At 41.2% G+C, this 16,630-nt stretch overlaps 1 protein-coding gene across 1 annotated transcript in view; it reads left to right on the top strand.

Annotated features, from left to right (window-relative positions):
• LOC146702341 (sodium channel protein type 3 subunit alpha-like) overlaps window positions 1-16,630 on the top strand; it is a 196,428-nt gene that overhangs the window by 92,701 nt on the left and 87,097 nt on the right. Inside the window, exons 14-15 of the mRNA XM_085468805.1 lie at window positions 2,689-2,809; window positions 7,979-8,217. Coding sequence (XP_085324931.1) covers window positions 2,689-2,809; window positions 7,979-8,217 — 360 coding nt within the window. The remainder of the gene's footprint in view (window positions 1-2,688; window positions 2,810-7,978; window positions 8,218-16,630) is intronic.

Raw genomic sequence — 16,630 nt, 5'->3', positions numbered from 1 at the left:
CCATCTCCGAGAGCAAAGTTCTGACATCCAGGAGAGCCTTCAGCTGTCTGAAAGGTTGGATCTGAAATTACCTTCCACTAGCTGTGCTTGGGTCAAAAGATGACTAACAAGAACACAACCCTGACATCTGCTTGCATGAATGACCGGAATGAGAATTTAAAAAGGACACATGATTAGTGTAGAGAGGACTTTCTGAACTGTTGGTGAGGATCTCAGTGAGTAGGCAGTAAGGAGGCTCTGATGGTTAATCCAACGCTTGGATTTTGGTAGGACAGTTAGAAGTACAGCTTACTCAAAAAATGTGCTGCAAATTTAAACACAGAAAAGAACTGAAGGACTTTGTCTTAAAAACCTACTCGGGCAAGTTTATTCTTTGAGGAAAACTTTAAGTCCTCATTAGATCTGACACAAATCAGTCCTGGATGGCTCTGCAACAACAACCTGCTTTTTATTTCCTGTTATATGGTCTTGAAGGCTGTTATGGGCACTTTAAAGACACTTCAAAGACAAACTTTGTGAGCTCAATTCACGCAGCTCGTCTAATCTAGTTTAAGGCAGTACAACCTTATCAGCAAGATTTCCTATACTGTCCAGGAGGAGAGCATTCTTGCACTGTAAATTGTAGGGCTTTTATTGTGAAGGGTAATAACAGGAGGATGCATATATTACACATTTGTATGGATGCAGCACTGACAGCTCCTCATGTTTTAAGATAAGATAAGATAAGATAAGATAAGATAAAATAAGATAAGATAAGATAGAACTTTATTAATCCCTCGGGTGGGTTCCTCTGGGAAATTCGACTTCCAAAAAAAGCACAGCAACGACCGAAGTTACAGTTACAGAATTGTTATATATATATATATATATATATACACACACACACACACACACACACACACACACACACACACACACACACACACACACACACACACACACACATATATAAATACAGAGACAAATATAAATAAAATATACAAAGGGGATAAATAGAATAAATAGGAATAAAAAATAAAAATACAAGTGAATTGCACATTTCAAGTATTGAGTCTATTGCACTGTTGACTATTTACAAAAAGTATTGCACAAGGTATTGTACAGTGAGGTGAAGAGGCACTACAGCTTAGTTGTTCCCCCCTCCTTTGTCCTCCTGTCTCCCCTCCCTCTCCCCTCCAGAGAGGAGTTAAACAGTCTGATGGCGTGTGGGACAAAGGAGTTTTTAAGTCTGTTAGTTCTTGTCTTTGGGAGAAGCAACCTGTCACTGAACAGACTCTTCTGATTGTTTATGGCCGTGTGCAGAGGATGCCCAGCATTGTCCATAATGTCCATCAGTTTCTTTAATGTCCTTTTCTCTGCCACTGTCACCAGAGTGTCCAGCTTCATGCCGACCACAGAGCCAGCCTTCCTGATCAGTTTCTCCAGCCTGGATGAGTCCTTCTTTGCTGTGCTGCTCCCCCAGCACACCACAGCATAGAAAAGTACTCCAGCAACCACCGACTGGTAAAACATCCTCAGGAGCTTCCTGCAGATGTTAAAAGACCTCAGCCTCCTGAGGAAGTACAGTCGGCTTTGTGCTTTTTTATACAGGTGCTCTGTGTTGCATGACCAGTCCAGTTTATTGTCCACCCACAGCCTGAGGTACTTGTACTTGTTGACCACCTCCACCTCCTCCCCCTCCATCTGAACCGGCAGTGGACCTTCTCTGGACCTCCCGAAGTCCACAACCAGTTCCTTAGTCTTTGAGGTGTTGAGTTGCAGGTGGTTTGTGTGACTCCATGCGACAAAGTTAGTTTCTGTTCTGTGGAGCTGAAAAACACTATCAAAGCCTCACAGGCTGACATGTGCCACATGTCATTTACTTTGATCAGCGTTTTAGTTTCATCCCCCTATTTCTTGACATTTGTCTGAGTTTTACTCGATGTAGTACCAACACGTTCCTCCTGAGATGTTCCCAGACCTGATGGAACATACTTTATAATCCGTCTGCTCGCTTTCCAGTCAGGAATGGCTTCCATGAGCCATGATGATCACTACCAAGAGCTCAGGATAATCAACAAGGGTTGCAGCAAATTAATGTTGAGCGCCAGTTGATTACTTAGTATAATTTAAACTTTGAATTTGAGAGGCAGCAGCTGAAGTCAGGCTTTAAGAGGAGAGTCGAGTGGGTGTTTTAGAAGTTCAACCCTCGTGAAGCTCATCTGATACATGAAAAAAAATCCAGCAGTGCTTTTTAGTGAGGATGAAAGAGATAAACAGACGCACAGCAGCGGCACGCTGATTTCTCTGATTCATTGAACACCAGTCATCACCTGCTTCTCTGTTGCCGTGGTGATAGACTGAATGCACTCACACACACACACACAAAGAAATCACAGCACTACGTTTGACCCATTTGACCCGACACAAATGTGTGTTTATGCGATGTTATCACAATGGTAACAGAAGAGTCCAAGGCAGCTAATACTCAAGAATGAATGATGAGCATGTGTGACAGCAGGCTCAGTCAAATGAGGATGTCTTTAAAACATATCTTGGAGGAGCTGGTAGAGATCTTTAAGATTGCTTCTTAATCCCAGACCAACTCCATGATTGTTAGGATGGGACTCTGTGTGGGGTAATACCATCTCTTATTCTCTGGTTGCATCTAAAGATCTAAAGTAATCAGGATGACTTCCATCTTTTTAGGTTCCCACGTCCACCACAGAGCTCAGCACGATGCTACTTCCTCGGCCTTCGTCCATGCAGGACTCGGAGCGCAGGGGCAGGGCAATGAGTGCTGCCAGCTACCTCACCGACGTCATGGAAGGTGAGAAGCAAAGTGAGCCACGCTAATTTGAATGCAGGGCACACACACTAAATATGATGTGAGTTGTTATAAACCAGGGTATGAATTCAGTATATTTAACCCTACAATAGCAAAAACACGTGGGAGTCCTCATCAGCTTCTACAAGTGTTTAAGCTTAGGGCTGCTCAATTAATCGAATTTTAATCACGATTACGATCTGGGCTTTCAACGATCATTAAAAATGACTGAGCCGATTATTAGCCCCTCCCTCATTTATCCGCGACACCTTAAAGGCCGGTCCGTGAAAATATTGTCGGGCATAAACCGGTCTGTGGCGCAAAAAAGGTTTGAGACCGCTGATTAAGAGGACCTGAGGGAAGCTCGGAAAGCTAAGCAGAAGTTATTTGGAGAGGAGAGTGACTGCTGTTGGTTGAAAAGAGAGGTAAAAAAAAAACTTCAGTGGTGTTGCACACTATTTTATATTATTTTTTAAAGTCATTGTTAACCCTTTAAATCCGGTCAGAGCAGCACACTCCGTTTTGTGTAACTATTTTTAAATCCCTGTAGAACCTGAACCATTTGTTTTGCATATGAAACCGGAGGAGTTGTACTTACATCTGATGCCATCAGCTTGTCCTCGGTCACGGTTTCCTTCCACATAAAGCTTTGCAAAAATTGCATAAAAAGCGCTTGCAGGAACAAAAACATAATATTCCAGAAACACGCTTTGCCGATCCGATCAGCTGTTCGTAACACTTCCCACAGTGAAACAGACGTCAGCGCGAACTGTCGCATGTCCGCCATTTCCTGGCCGAAACCAGAAGTGACGTCATTTTCGCGGAAATGTCGTTTTTTACTTGTAGGCCTTAAAAACCTCTACTGGTCATGTTTGACTTTTCTGAATAGTTTCTGGGATGCTTGCACTGCTGGAAATAGTTTATTTTGATGCACATGCTGTTTTCTTTGCAAATTTGAATCATAGGATTGTTTTTTTAGTTTTTCCTGCAGTATATAAAAATTGGTGTATCTCCAAAATAAAACTATGAAGACACTCAAAATAAATTTCCTGTTGTTGTAAACTATTTTTTGCAACTTTTTTGTATTTAAAGTTTTGAGGGATAAACCTCTTACATTTCTCCAAGTAGAAATATATGTAAAAAAAACAAACAAAAACGATATAAATTTTTTTGTAGTTTATTGCACTTTTTTGCAATTAATGTAGTTACTATGGACTTAATGCATACATATTATTAAAATATGGGCTATAACAGTTATTTAGCAACTTGAAATGCTCCCACAAATGGCACTACAACATGTAAAAAAATAATATAAGCTCTGGCGGACTTGGTTCTATAGTAGGTCTTAAAGGGTTAAATAAATATCGTCAAATAATCGCGATCTCAATTTCAGTGAAAATAATCGTGATTATCATTTTTGCCATAATCGAGCAGCCCTATTTAAGCTTCTCAGATGAGAATTGAAACATCTTCATTACCTTCATTAAGAAGTCCAGCTCCCATCAGTTTAGCTACCAGCATGCCTCTGTCCTGGGGCCTCCACATGATTAAGGTGTGGAGAGCAGCAGCAGGTTTCTTAGCTTCTTAGCAGACACCAAAGTCAGGGTTGCAAAGTGGCTTGCAGATGTGGCATGAGCCGTAGGCTGGCTAAAATAGCTTAAACTGAGTTTAAACTTTAGCTGATGTTCTGCTGAGCTTTCTGAATTAATGGTCCACCGTTTGTTCTTTTAGAGGGAATAATTCAGCTGCTATAATTCATTGACTGAGTTTAATGGAGGCATTTTAATGTCTGTTTTCATGCCCGTGCCCTTGTTTTTGCATCTGCAATCGACTTTGCAAACCGCTTTGATCCCATCTCCTTGTTTCATGCTGTACTGTATCTGACTTAATGTGATAGTGGTTGCATTTATATGACAGTGTTAGTGTAGAACAGATGGCAAAGTGGGGAAAGAGAGAAGGGAAATGACACACAGCGAATGACCAGGGGTGGAGTTGAATCCAGGCTGCTGCCTCGGTGCATGGGGCATGTGCTCTATCAGGTGGAAAAAATACAGATCAAAACAACTTATTGATTCTACACGTGCAGTTTTTATGCCCCGGTGACCATAGAAATCAATACTAAGTCTTTATCCACGTTCATTTAGATGGGGACTTCCTAATATTATCCCAAATACCCGCTCAGCTGAGGCTGAGTGGTGAGACTTCTTTGATTTATTTAGCAGACTTTGATAGCAGCGAAACAAAGTGAAGCTAATCTTAATCATTCTTAAAATAATCCCACACAGGATTAAATGGATTTCCTTTCTTTACAGAAGCTTCTGTTTCACTTCATTTCTACCAAATGGCAGAGCGATTTAAAACAGGCTCATTACCTGGAAAAAACAAGTTTCTGCATCAGCTCCAGCATCCTTTCACGTTTTATGTGTTTGTGCTTGTGTGTCAATATGGGACTGTAACCTTGCCTGACTTTGTGTCTCAATATGTGTGTGTTTGTGTGTGATTGTGTAACCACGTATTTGTCCGAATTATAACGCTTTTGTGGGTGCGAGAGAGGAGCGTGTGTGTAGCTGTGTCTGAGTTTGCTTCAAAGACAGTGTGTGTGTGTGTGTGTGTGTGTGTGTGTGTGTGTGTGTGTGTGTGTGTGTGTGTGTGTGTGTGTGTGTGTGTGTGTCGCTGCCCTAGTCAACCCCAGGGTAACACAGGCTTTGTTTGCGCCAGGGACTTGGGAAAAGGGAGAGAGACACAGAGAGAGAATGATAGAAACAGAGAGGGAGAGAGTGTTATCCTGGTCACCCTCATTAACCGTGAGATCATTCCAACTTCCTGTGTGTGTGTTTGTACGTGTGTGTATGATATCGGTGTGTTACATTTCTGGATTCATATCAAATCTGCACCCGTGTGTGTTCTAAGCGTGTGCGTGCGTGTGATAGGTCTGCTGAGTCACAGTCTCTCCCCTCGGCAGTCGCTGCTCTTACAGAACAGATCATTATACAGGAAAATACAAAATCCCACTGCTGTCCTCCCTGCATCCATCTGCACACCCTTCATCCCTCCGTCCCTTCTCGGCTCCACTCTTTGATTTATTCATGTCATTTTTAAAATTATCATCTGTTTCCCAGGAGACTTTCCTTCAATTTAAAATAAGCTTTATGAATTTATTTTGCATGGTTTAACTTGAGCTCTTCTTTGGATTAAAAAAAATAAAAACAGCACTACGATCCAAAATGTTCTTACCAGTTCAGATTAACTAAGCAATCACCAGGTGGCGTTTGGTTGTATGGAGGGGGAAAAAGTGCAAAAATAAAATAGAAATATTAAAATAAATCGAAACATAAATTGTAATTTTATAAATATTTGCTTCAATTTACTTCTGCATTCTGCATCAGCTATGATTTTGTCATAATTACAAAATATTCAAAGTACGTCTGGTAATAGTCGGGAAACCTACACGGGAGGTAGTCATAGGGCATTTTCACAACTGAAAAACAATTTTGTTAAAACACTGTAACCCAATCAATTTTACACCCACTCCAAGTGTCTCAGCTCAAAGAATAAACAATCAGTTCAGCATAATTTTAATAAACTGCATGAAGATGATGTCAGTGATGAAGGGGAACAGAGACGTTCGTAAATGGTCTGGTTCTTATAGAGCGCTTTTCTACTCAAAGCGCTCTATACAACATGCCACATTCACCCCATACACACCCATTCACAGAAGCACTATTATCTATATGGTGAGTGCTTTCTAAATATCATTCATACGCATTCATACTCCAATGGATGCATCAGAGAGTAAGACGGATATTTCATGTCCAAGGATATTTGGCATGAAAACTGGGATCAAACCACCAACCCTCCTGAACTACAGCCACCCCACCTCGTACCTGAGGAGTTTCTGATGGTTCACTGCAGAAAGTTTGGCTCAACTTTAGTTGGCTGCTTAAAACAAGTTATACCATATGGAAAGTTTTTACTTAATACGAGGTTCATTTTTCAGCCATGACTCTTTTTGTGTGAAAATCATTTTCTAATCTGATCACATGTTAACTGTAAATGTAGCTCAAAGCTGTGAAATGGAGAAACAATAACAGCGTTCACGTTTGATATATCAGTTTGGAGATTTCCCAACATTCAGACAACTTTTGGTCCTGAAGAAGGTTTTCATGAACCTTGAAGAGCCTGGATAATTTTATCTGATGCCATAATCGGAAATGGTGATGAAGAAGTGCAAAGAGAGCATCTATCGATCCTCGCTCAGCTCATGTAAATGTCTCTATAAGGGCTCTTTTACAAAGAACAGTTTGGGAGTGCGACTCCTCTCACTGCTGCCATAATGCCGTCGGTCATCACACTGACACCAGAGGACACCTTGTAAACATTTAGGAGTACTCCAGCCCTGTGACTTTTCACAGTCGGCATTTTCGAGGCTCCGTCACTGAACGAGACGCTTTTTTACTTTAAATAAAAGGCTGCAAATCCGCCAGTGCTTTTTTTCATAACGTGCCTTCACTGTTTGTTTTACTGATCTTCTGATTAATTAGTTCATGTGTTCAGGACTGTTTGCCATCAAGCTTTGTGCCACACAGCACAAGTATTTCTGTTATCGTTGTTGTTATCGACCAACATAACTACAGGTAATGCAGTCTGAGCCTCTGCTCCACAAGTATTTATATAGAAAGAGCTTCAGATCGTAACACAACAGATACATTTATCAATCCAAAATTCCTTTTAGACCAGTCTTTGTTCCTATTAATAATCACATTTATCCATTGATTGGTATTCTTTTCACCTTGCCTCCATCCTGCTGTATCCGAATCATCTCTTGACTTAAATCACTTCTGTTCTTGTTTTAATCGAGCAAAATGTTAGATCAGAGTCAAAGTCGGCAACAATCCCAGCAGATCAGCTGATCTTAAAGATAATTTGAGCAAATTTTAAGCCAAATCTCGTCTTTTAAGCTTGCTATGTATTAATTTGTCATCTGTTTCAGTCATCATTACACCTGGAAAATCATACACAGGGCCCAGTATTTTTGCACCTTTAGTCTGTTCCACAATCAGCTTTGTAACTTATCCCTTTTCCAGCTTCTCAGTTGTTCCGTTTCCAGCTTAACCAGTGTAACTTTGTTTATGCAGAAGGAAACCTCCTGACCACATTTTGTTTCCTGTGCAGAACTTGAGGAATCCCATAAGAAGTGTCACCCCTGCTGGTACACGTTTGCCCACCATTACCTGGTTTGGGAGTGCTGCCCTATGTGGCTTAAGGTGAAGCAGCTGGTGAAGATCATGGTGATGGACCCCTTCCTGGACCTCGCCATCACCGTCTGCATCGTCCTCAACACGCTCTTCATGGCCATGGAGCACTACCCTATGACTGATGAGTTCAATGGCATGCTCACCATCGGGAACCTGGTAGGAACAATGGATGAATGAATGCGTGGATGCTTGGTGGGAAAGCAGTAAAGCATGGTTATTGGTAGAGATATGTGGGTGAGAGACACATAGACACAGGTGCACTGTTCACCCAAAACAATCACAGGAATACAGAAGCAAACAAGATCAGATATTTGCAGAATAATCAGCTCAAAAACTGCTGCTTAACAAAGGCTCACAAACTGAACCTAAATAACAGATGGGGAAACCCCATAAAGGTAAAGGGGGAAACCACAGGGACCATAAAGAAGCCCCATTTCCCCCTGTGCTTATAGCAGATGGTTTATTTTGCCCTTGAGGCCTGTTTATTTATAGCAAGCCCCACCCTCTGCCTCCTCTTTTAATAAACCAGGAATGACTGGAGCAGCAGACAGGTAACTCAAAAGACAGAAAAAGTAATTAACGCAGCTCATGAAAGATGAAACATCGTGAACCAATTGCTTGAGCAACATTAAATGATTATTTGCAGCCCTGTCATGTTTAAATGTGTTTGTCTGAGCTCAATTAAACTGGATCTGAAGCCCACACTGTTGTCTAAACCTCCATTTAACAGCTATTCATTTAAATGTTTCCTTAATGTTTAACTAATAGTTTTAACAGGTTATCCACACTTTAACCTTCAAGAACCTACTAGGAGTAACCCCTGAAGCTCTTTTGTGAACTGAGCGCTTTCTATTATATTTCAGGCCTGGTTATAGGACAATTACTAGGCACGATGTGCCGGGAAAGCAGTGTTCCTCCCAGCTGTAGTAGGTCTCGACCTCCCGTTAGCTTCGAGCTAACGGGAGGTCGAAGGAGGAAGAATGCGGCTAAAACTTTTGCGAGATCCCGAGTTAGTTTTGCGAGATCTCGCAAAAGTCCATCTTAATTTTTTTTCTCCCATGTCCCCTGCGGGGCTCTGTAACAAATAGTATGGATTTAAATTTGAATTACAAATTTCCTCACCTTTATTCTTAATGACGAGTTCTGATACCATAGTATATATCCATAAAGACGACCAATAGAATAATTTCCAGGTTTTTCAAATAATACCTCCATAGACAGACCATCCTCATGAACACACTCCCGGCTAAAACTTTTGCGAGATCCCGAGTTAGTTTTGCGAGATCTCGCAAAACTTTTGCGAGATCCCGAGTTAGTTTTGCGAGATCTCGCAAAAGTCCATCTTAATTTTTTTTCCTCCCATGTCCCCTGCGGGGCTCCGTAATTTGTTAATAATTTAACTGCTAGAAATGCTTTAGGTTCTGTCATTTTAGTTCATTTTAGCTTTTACATCTTTCAACTCTTTGTACTGTTTAGCTCAACATGTTTATCTGCAGTGTTAGCTTCAAGTTTCAGCTGTTAATCATAGTTTAGCTATCTATTTGACTGCTGCTGTGTCTTTACCAACTGGCTGGTGAGTGGTTACCATGGTTGCATGTAGATTGCATGAAAGACACCGACTTGTCTGTAAACATTCCCCATTTATTCTCTGAGCTGTCATAAAATGTGCGATACAGTACAAACCGGAAACGAAAAATCTTTACCTTAAGAATAAAAGTTGTGCCTTATCGCTTCAACCAACACATTTCAAAAGATGCAGCTTTTACTTTGAAGGCGAATGTTGTTTCTGATTTCATCACACTTTTCACAGTTTCACTATCTTTTGTGTAGCAGACAGGTGCAGACAAGTTGATGCCCTCCATGCAAACTACTGGTGGCTCTAGCAACCTGATAGCAACCAAAGCAACTGCAAGGATATTTCCAGTGGATCAGCATGCCAGTTTCAAGCTAGCAGCTGCCAGTAACCAGTTGCCAACTAGTCCCGGAATACACACTTATTCCTAGCAAGTAAATAGCTAGCAAGTTTCTTAGCCAACAGTTACCAGAGGGTCACTGACCAGTATTTTAAGGCTGCATGCCTTCAGATTAGCAGTTTCATGTATTTTCCTGCAACTACTCACAGTTGGTGAGGAAAAACCCAGTGGGTGCTGAACGGTCGCTGGCAGGTCTCTCCTGTGTGTCTGAGGCCTTAAGTTAGCTGAGTGCGTCTTGTCATGTACTACCTACCTATCCATTGTTGTCTTCCATAAACTAATAGCATGGTGTATGTAAAGAAACCTGATAATGTCACATCCAATATCCTGTTTCATGCTGGGAAAAATGTCAGGACTTTTACCTGCCACATTTTCAGAGATATGTACTTTATCTCTTTGTATTGTAACACAAGGTTATCTCTAAATCGCTGAAATGAGAGATTCAGTCAGTTTCGTGAATCTCACATCATGCAAACTTGTCTTGGAAGAGCAGAGTGAAGGAAGCTCCTCACTGGTTGTTTACAAGCAGGTGTGGAAACAAACTTCGGGCGGGTTGACGAGACTGTGACATTTTCCAAAAGTGACAAAGAGCGTGACGGTTTGGGAAACCCCCGTCGGACATTTGAAACCACAGCAAATCTTTTTGGACAATTTCAAATCCTCAGGATTCAGAGAGGAAAAATAGAAACTAATTTCATTGCCTTTCTAGAAAAGTCTGTGTTTTTTTCCTTTTGTAAAAAAAAAAAGGCAAGGTGGGTTTCAGTATTAGAGCTGACAGATGCGGGTCAGATAGCTTTAAACCACTGTGACTAACTCCAGTGTTTGAGCCCGCAGGTGTCCCGACTATCTGACAGGAGCTGATAGGTTGATGCAATATGGTAATTGGTTCACCTGAGGTGTGAAAGGCCCTCAGCCAGAGTCAGCGTGCTAATCACACCTGTACACACACACACACACACACACACACACACACACACACACACACACACACACACACACACACACACACACACACACACACACACTTGTTTCCGTCCAGTGATGTCAGGTCTCCTCAGCTCAGGCTGCAGGCAGAAAATGGTAATACAGTTTCTAAGTAGAAACAGTGATTTTGGCCTGCCGGCAGTAGTGGTTCAGTCAGTGGGGCCAGGCTCAAAGGTGGGCCTCTGTGGGAGAGTCACATGGATTATGAGAGATGCTTTTAGTAATGCTATGATGCCCCAGCATTCATTTTCCTCTGTAAACAACCAATCACTTCAAAGAGTAAGTAAACAAAATGATCTTCAGTTTCAACTGAGGCGAATCAGCAGAGAAATACGGCACTGCTTTATTGCTTCTTCTGATTGGTTGCGCAGCCACCAATGCTCACGCTGTCTTTTCACTGTGTTCAAACTACAGAAGTGAAACTCATAAGCTGCTCTAACTCTAAATTTTAGATTAACCAGACACAGTATAAGGATTGCAAATGTCGCTGAATCCTAAATAGAAATCTATGGCACAGTTCTGAAATGCCAAAGATGGAAGCTGTCCTGTCACAACCTCCAGAGGCCCAATCAATAGCTGCATGAGTTGATTGTGTTTGCTCAGAACAGGCTCGCAGCAGCTTTAACTGTGTGCTGACAGACATATTTGTTACTGTAACAAAGGCGTACTTAATTGTCTGTATTCATTTTCTTGGCTCACTATAACCATACAGTGAGACAGAATGGGGAGAAGCCGGTCCAAAGCCAGGAGATGTTATTAATCTCTACCCATTAATAGAGCAGCTTTACTAATCTGAAGAAGTTGTATAATTTATGGGACAAAAAAAGCTTTTAAAATTTAAAGTCACCAAAACTTTGAATGGATCTTCTGATGATTTATCTGGTGAGTGTATTTGGACTGCAGAAAATATGGCAAAATAACAATGAAACGACCCTTTAAGGCAGCGGTCTCCAACCTTTTTTGCGCCACGGACGGGTTTATGCCCGACAATATTTTCACGGACCGGCCTTTAAGGTGTCACGGATAAATACAACAAAAATAAAACTAGTACCGGTACCGAAAAAATAAGATTTATTCATAACACACGTGAAAAGACCCAGGAAAACCAAGTTAATGAAAAAAAACGATAACAAAATAACGCTGAAAACCAATAAAAATCCTGAAAACCATACATTTCACACCTGAGCCTAGACTCTCGCGGCCCGGTACCGGTCCGAGGCCCGGGGGTGGGGGGCCGCTGCTTTAAGGCATCTTTTGCCCTGGTTTTTGCTGGAAGAGTCGCTCTCTGTTACTCTTGAAGAGTCTTACTCTTATGTGCTAAGTGTATAGGTGTGAGAGTGGATGGTATTTGATAGCTCACCTCTCTCTGTAGGATTGAGCAGACAGAGCTGATGGATCGATAGTTTTGAAACAAAGTGATTGATTCGATTTATATAATGATGTTGTGTACGTTAAGCTGGTCAGCTGTGTATGCCCACATGTTCAGACAGCTTCAAAACCCCCAAGGAACGTCAAGGAGTCAAAAGCACGAGCTGTTGTATAATATCCCTCTAATGTTGCTGTCATCTTGCCTCCAGTTTAATGCAGCTATATACTTTTGCAACGTAAACAGTTTGAAGCGCTCCCCCATTTCAATTCAGAGGCGCTGAAGTCTCAGATAAACGCCGCGTCGTGTCAACGGGATCCGATTGCACTGTGGAGTCGCTAAGTTCTTTATAGGCTAAAACCTCTAATCCTCACAGATGTTTACATAGCATTTAGCTAGCCTTTCTGACGGACAGGAGAGCCTCTGCTGTGTGTCTCTTTGTGTGTGTGTGTGTGTGTGTGTTATGTAAGGATCATTTCAGGTCATTTCTGTGCTGACACAATCGATGTCAGTTTTCACTTTTTGTAGCTATTTCTCGTGTGCTCTTCAGCGTTGCTCTCTGGTTTCACTTATCAATATTTCCATGTGTGCAAAGATCTATAGAATGCATACATTCACTGAAGGCTTTTATCCACAGAGCAGCACTCTGCATCAAGGGCACAACTCATCCTCATTATACTTAACCTTTAATGTCTCTCATCATAGAAGCACAGTATGGACTTTAGATGGATTTTAGATTAAGTCTGGTTTTTTATTTTAATAAATCTGAAAACATTTATCTGATTTTAAGGTTTTGAGTGTATCCTGAATCACAACCTATGACAGTATGACAGCTAGGATACGCTCCAACGAGAAAGAAGATGGATGGATTGAGTTGTCAGTCTGAGAGGGACTAGCAGCTGAATGCTATGTTAACACTGTTTAACTAGGAAATGATAGCATGCTAATATAGCATGTTAATATAGCATGCTAATATAAAGTCTTTGGGTTGTGGCAGTTTCACAGAATTTATGAAATATAAATCAAACATAGTGAGTTCAGTGAGACTGAAAACTTAAGCTCTGTCAATAGAATAGAATAGAAAACCCTGGGCAGATCATATTTACATATACAGGTAGAGATATATATATAACTGACCCATGCATTTTGCAACTGGCTACCCCATTTACATTTCTTTTGATTGCCCTTTTGATTGCTCTATATTTGCAAGCCACTTTGCAACCCGCCACCAACCCAGCTCTTCCCTTCAGGCTGTCTGACTCTGTTGTCATTGGTGCTCACAGGGTTTTCCTGCTGGTCTTCTCACCTCTAGCTTTCTATGTGTCTGCATGGAAAAGTAGGCAGGTCACATAACGGAGGTGTACTACAAAATAAAGCAAATTATTGCATATGAACTTTTAGTTGCTCTAACAATGGAGTGATCGAAAAGTCTTGCGGAACAGGTCTATAAGTCTTGGATCTCCAGGATGAATATCATTCGCTCTACAGTTAATCATATAATCATAATTAGCCAATATTAATCTCTGGCTCTCTTCCACACTGTGTCTTTTTTCATGTCTCCTTCCCTAACCCTCCAACCAGTTGCAATAGATGGCAGCCTAGTTCTGCCTGAGGTTTCTTCCTGTCAAAAGGGAGTTTTTCTTTCCCACTGTCACCAAGGGCTTGCTCATAGAGGGCTGTCTGATTTTGGGGCGTTCTGTGTATTCAGGGGTCATCTTGATGAACAAAAGACTCCTGAATAAAAGGAGGATCATTTCACTTGACACGCTTCTTTCAGTGCTTCTTACCATTAAGTCATTCATTGATGTTGCTCCACAACATTCACGTCTTGAGTCTTAAACCTAAAAAGTCAAACTCTGTAACTCTTCCAATTCTTTTCCGATGTCGTGTTAGCATGTAGGTGAAGAATGAGACGTTTCCTTGCTCTGATGAAAGGTGTTTGTTGCGTGACAGGCTTCTTCTGTGGTGTTTCCTCACAATAACACACAGTCCTCTGCTGTAACCTATCTAATTTGGTCAGCATAGTCCTGCCCTTGCTAACAGGCACTAGGACAGTGATGGGGAAGACAAAAACTCAGGGATGTAAAATGTTTTAAAGTAAAATTAGCGTATAAACAGAATTTAGGAAAAACATTTTAAAAACTGATGAGCTTTAGACTTGAACAAGCAATTTATCATCAGGAAATCCACATGGACACGGTGTCTCTGTGTGTGTGTGTGTGTGTGCTGCTTACTCATTACATCTGCCTGGTTGTGACAAAAATAATCATGTGTGTCTCGCGCACACACTCACACAGTCCGTGTCATCCTCTCTCTGCTGATGTTACTGTTATTACTGAGTGCTGATGTCGACAACCCCTGTTTGGGAGCCAGCAGCATTCGCACACACACACACACACACACACACTTACTTGCTGACCCGAGTAGTTTTTCATTGCTCAGTCAATGAATCAGCACGCGCAGACACACACACTCAGTGGAGAACACAGTGTCTAGACCTTAAACTTGCCATCTCTTCGTTCTCACAGACATAACTGTTTGGTGAGGAAGCGAGCGAGTCTGCTGGCTGAACTGGATCTCAGACCTAGATCTCGGCCCACAGACTAACGCCTGTTTCACAACAAAGTGTGGACAGTTAGTCGTGTATAATTTTAAAAAGCAAGATGTCTGTGAAGATTCTCAGTCATCCAGGTCATCGAGGAATTCGCATGATAAGGTGGGGCCAGGTTTCACAATGAACACACCCGAAACTCTGGCTGATTGGGACCCACGCCCAGTTTCCCACCTTGGCTCAGGCGATTAGAGGATCATCAGGGGGTCCTTTTGTCCCTCTGTGGGGGGAATCTGCCACTAGGTTTATATCTGGGACTCTCCACCATTTGACCTTAGAACTGAAGAAGCTTCTCGGATGAGAGGTGAAACGTCTTCAAGCAACTTAAAGAAGTCCAGACGCTTTTCTTTCCAAGCTCCTTTAACTTTAAAAAGCAAGCTAAACGTAAGTCCTCTGATTTGGAGTAAAATCGCAGAGTGCTAGGATTAGGAGATGAAGCAAAGTAACTTACCTGATTAAAGTGTGCTCTGAAAAGTTCAGGTGAGACATGTCTGCCTTTAAGACCCTCCACACAGAACTTGTATAAAAAGATGAATGCAGTCAAACCACTGTTGATGATGTCGCACTCAAATTAGTGATTTGGCTGCTGCAATGCTACCAAGCTTGGTTAGTGGTTCGTATCAGTAAACTATAGAGTTCAAATGCACAGACACTCAATCATTCAAAGTACAGGAGCTCAGACTGTTTGGCAGGAGCCATATTATTGGTCACATGATGTCATTAAAAATGCTCCAAAAGGCCACTCAGCTGAGGTGAAGCCTAGCAAACAGCTCCAGCTGCCTGTGAGGTGGAAGTGAGCCTCAAGTGGACAACAGAGGAACTGCAGCTTTATCATTTCTGTGTTGGTTTCCACTTGTTTTATTTGTCTAATCTTCATATTTTATGGAGACCTAAAGCATTATTACGCTGCACTTTATTGTGGCGGGATTACTCGCTACCTGACTGGCGAGTTTTGTTCACAGCCAATGTCAGGACAGCTGTTTGTAAAGTAACCTAAATTTTAAACTGTATTATTGATATTTATTCTCATTGGCCTATTTTCAGTATTCAATACAACCCTCCACTCCCCACCCCAAAACCTAAATAAATTGTACAATGATTAATTTAATAACAAAATGCTAATGAAGCAAATGAGATACAAATGAAAACTAATATATGCAAATTAATATTGTCCTAATTTTCAGAGCAAATCTATGCATATATGTATCTCTTAAAATAATAGAAAGGAAGGAAAACTGTGATCTGTTGATTTCTTTTTAATAGATAGATAGATAGAACTTTATCAATCCCTTGGGTGGGTTCCTCTGGGAAATTCGATTTCCAAAAAAGCACAGCACCGACAGAAGTTACAGAGTTACAGAATATTACACACACATATATATAAATACAGAGACAATATAAATAAAATATACGAAGGGGATAAATAGAATAAATAGGACTAAAAAATAAAAATACAAGTGAATTGCACATTTCAAGTATTGAGGTCTATTGCACTGTTGACTATTTACAAAAGTATTGCACAAAAGGTATTGCACAGTGAGGTGAAGAGGCTGTGCAATAGACTGATTTATGGGAGAAATGTACTTGTACAATGTAATGTAATATGTTTACTGGTTTAATTTAGGTTTTTTTTTC

This window comes from Copadichromis virginalis, linkage group LG9 (assembly GCF_057382275.1).
Source record: "Copadichromis virginalis isolate Kocher_CV1m ecotype Utaka linkage group LG9, C_Virginalis_male_GT1.1, whole genome shotgun sequence".
NCBI lineage: Eukaryota > Metazoa > Chordata > Actinopteri > Cichliformes > Cichlidae > Copadichromis > Copadichromis virginalis.
This window is presented reverse-complemented; position numbering and strand designations above follow the sequence as displayed.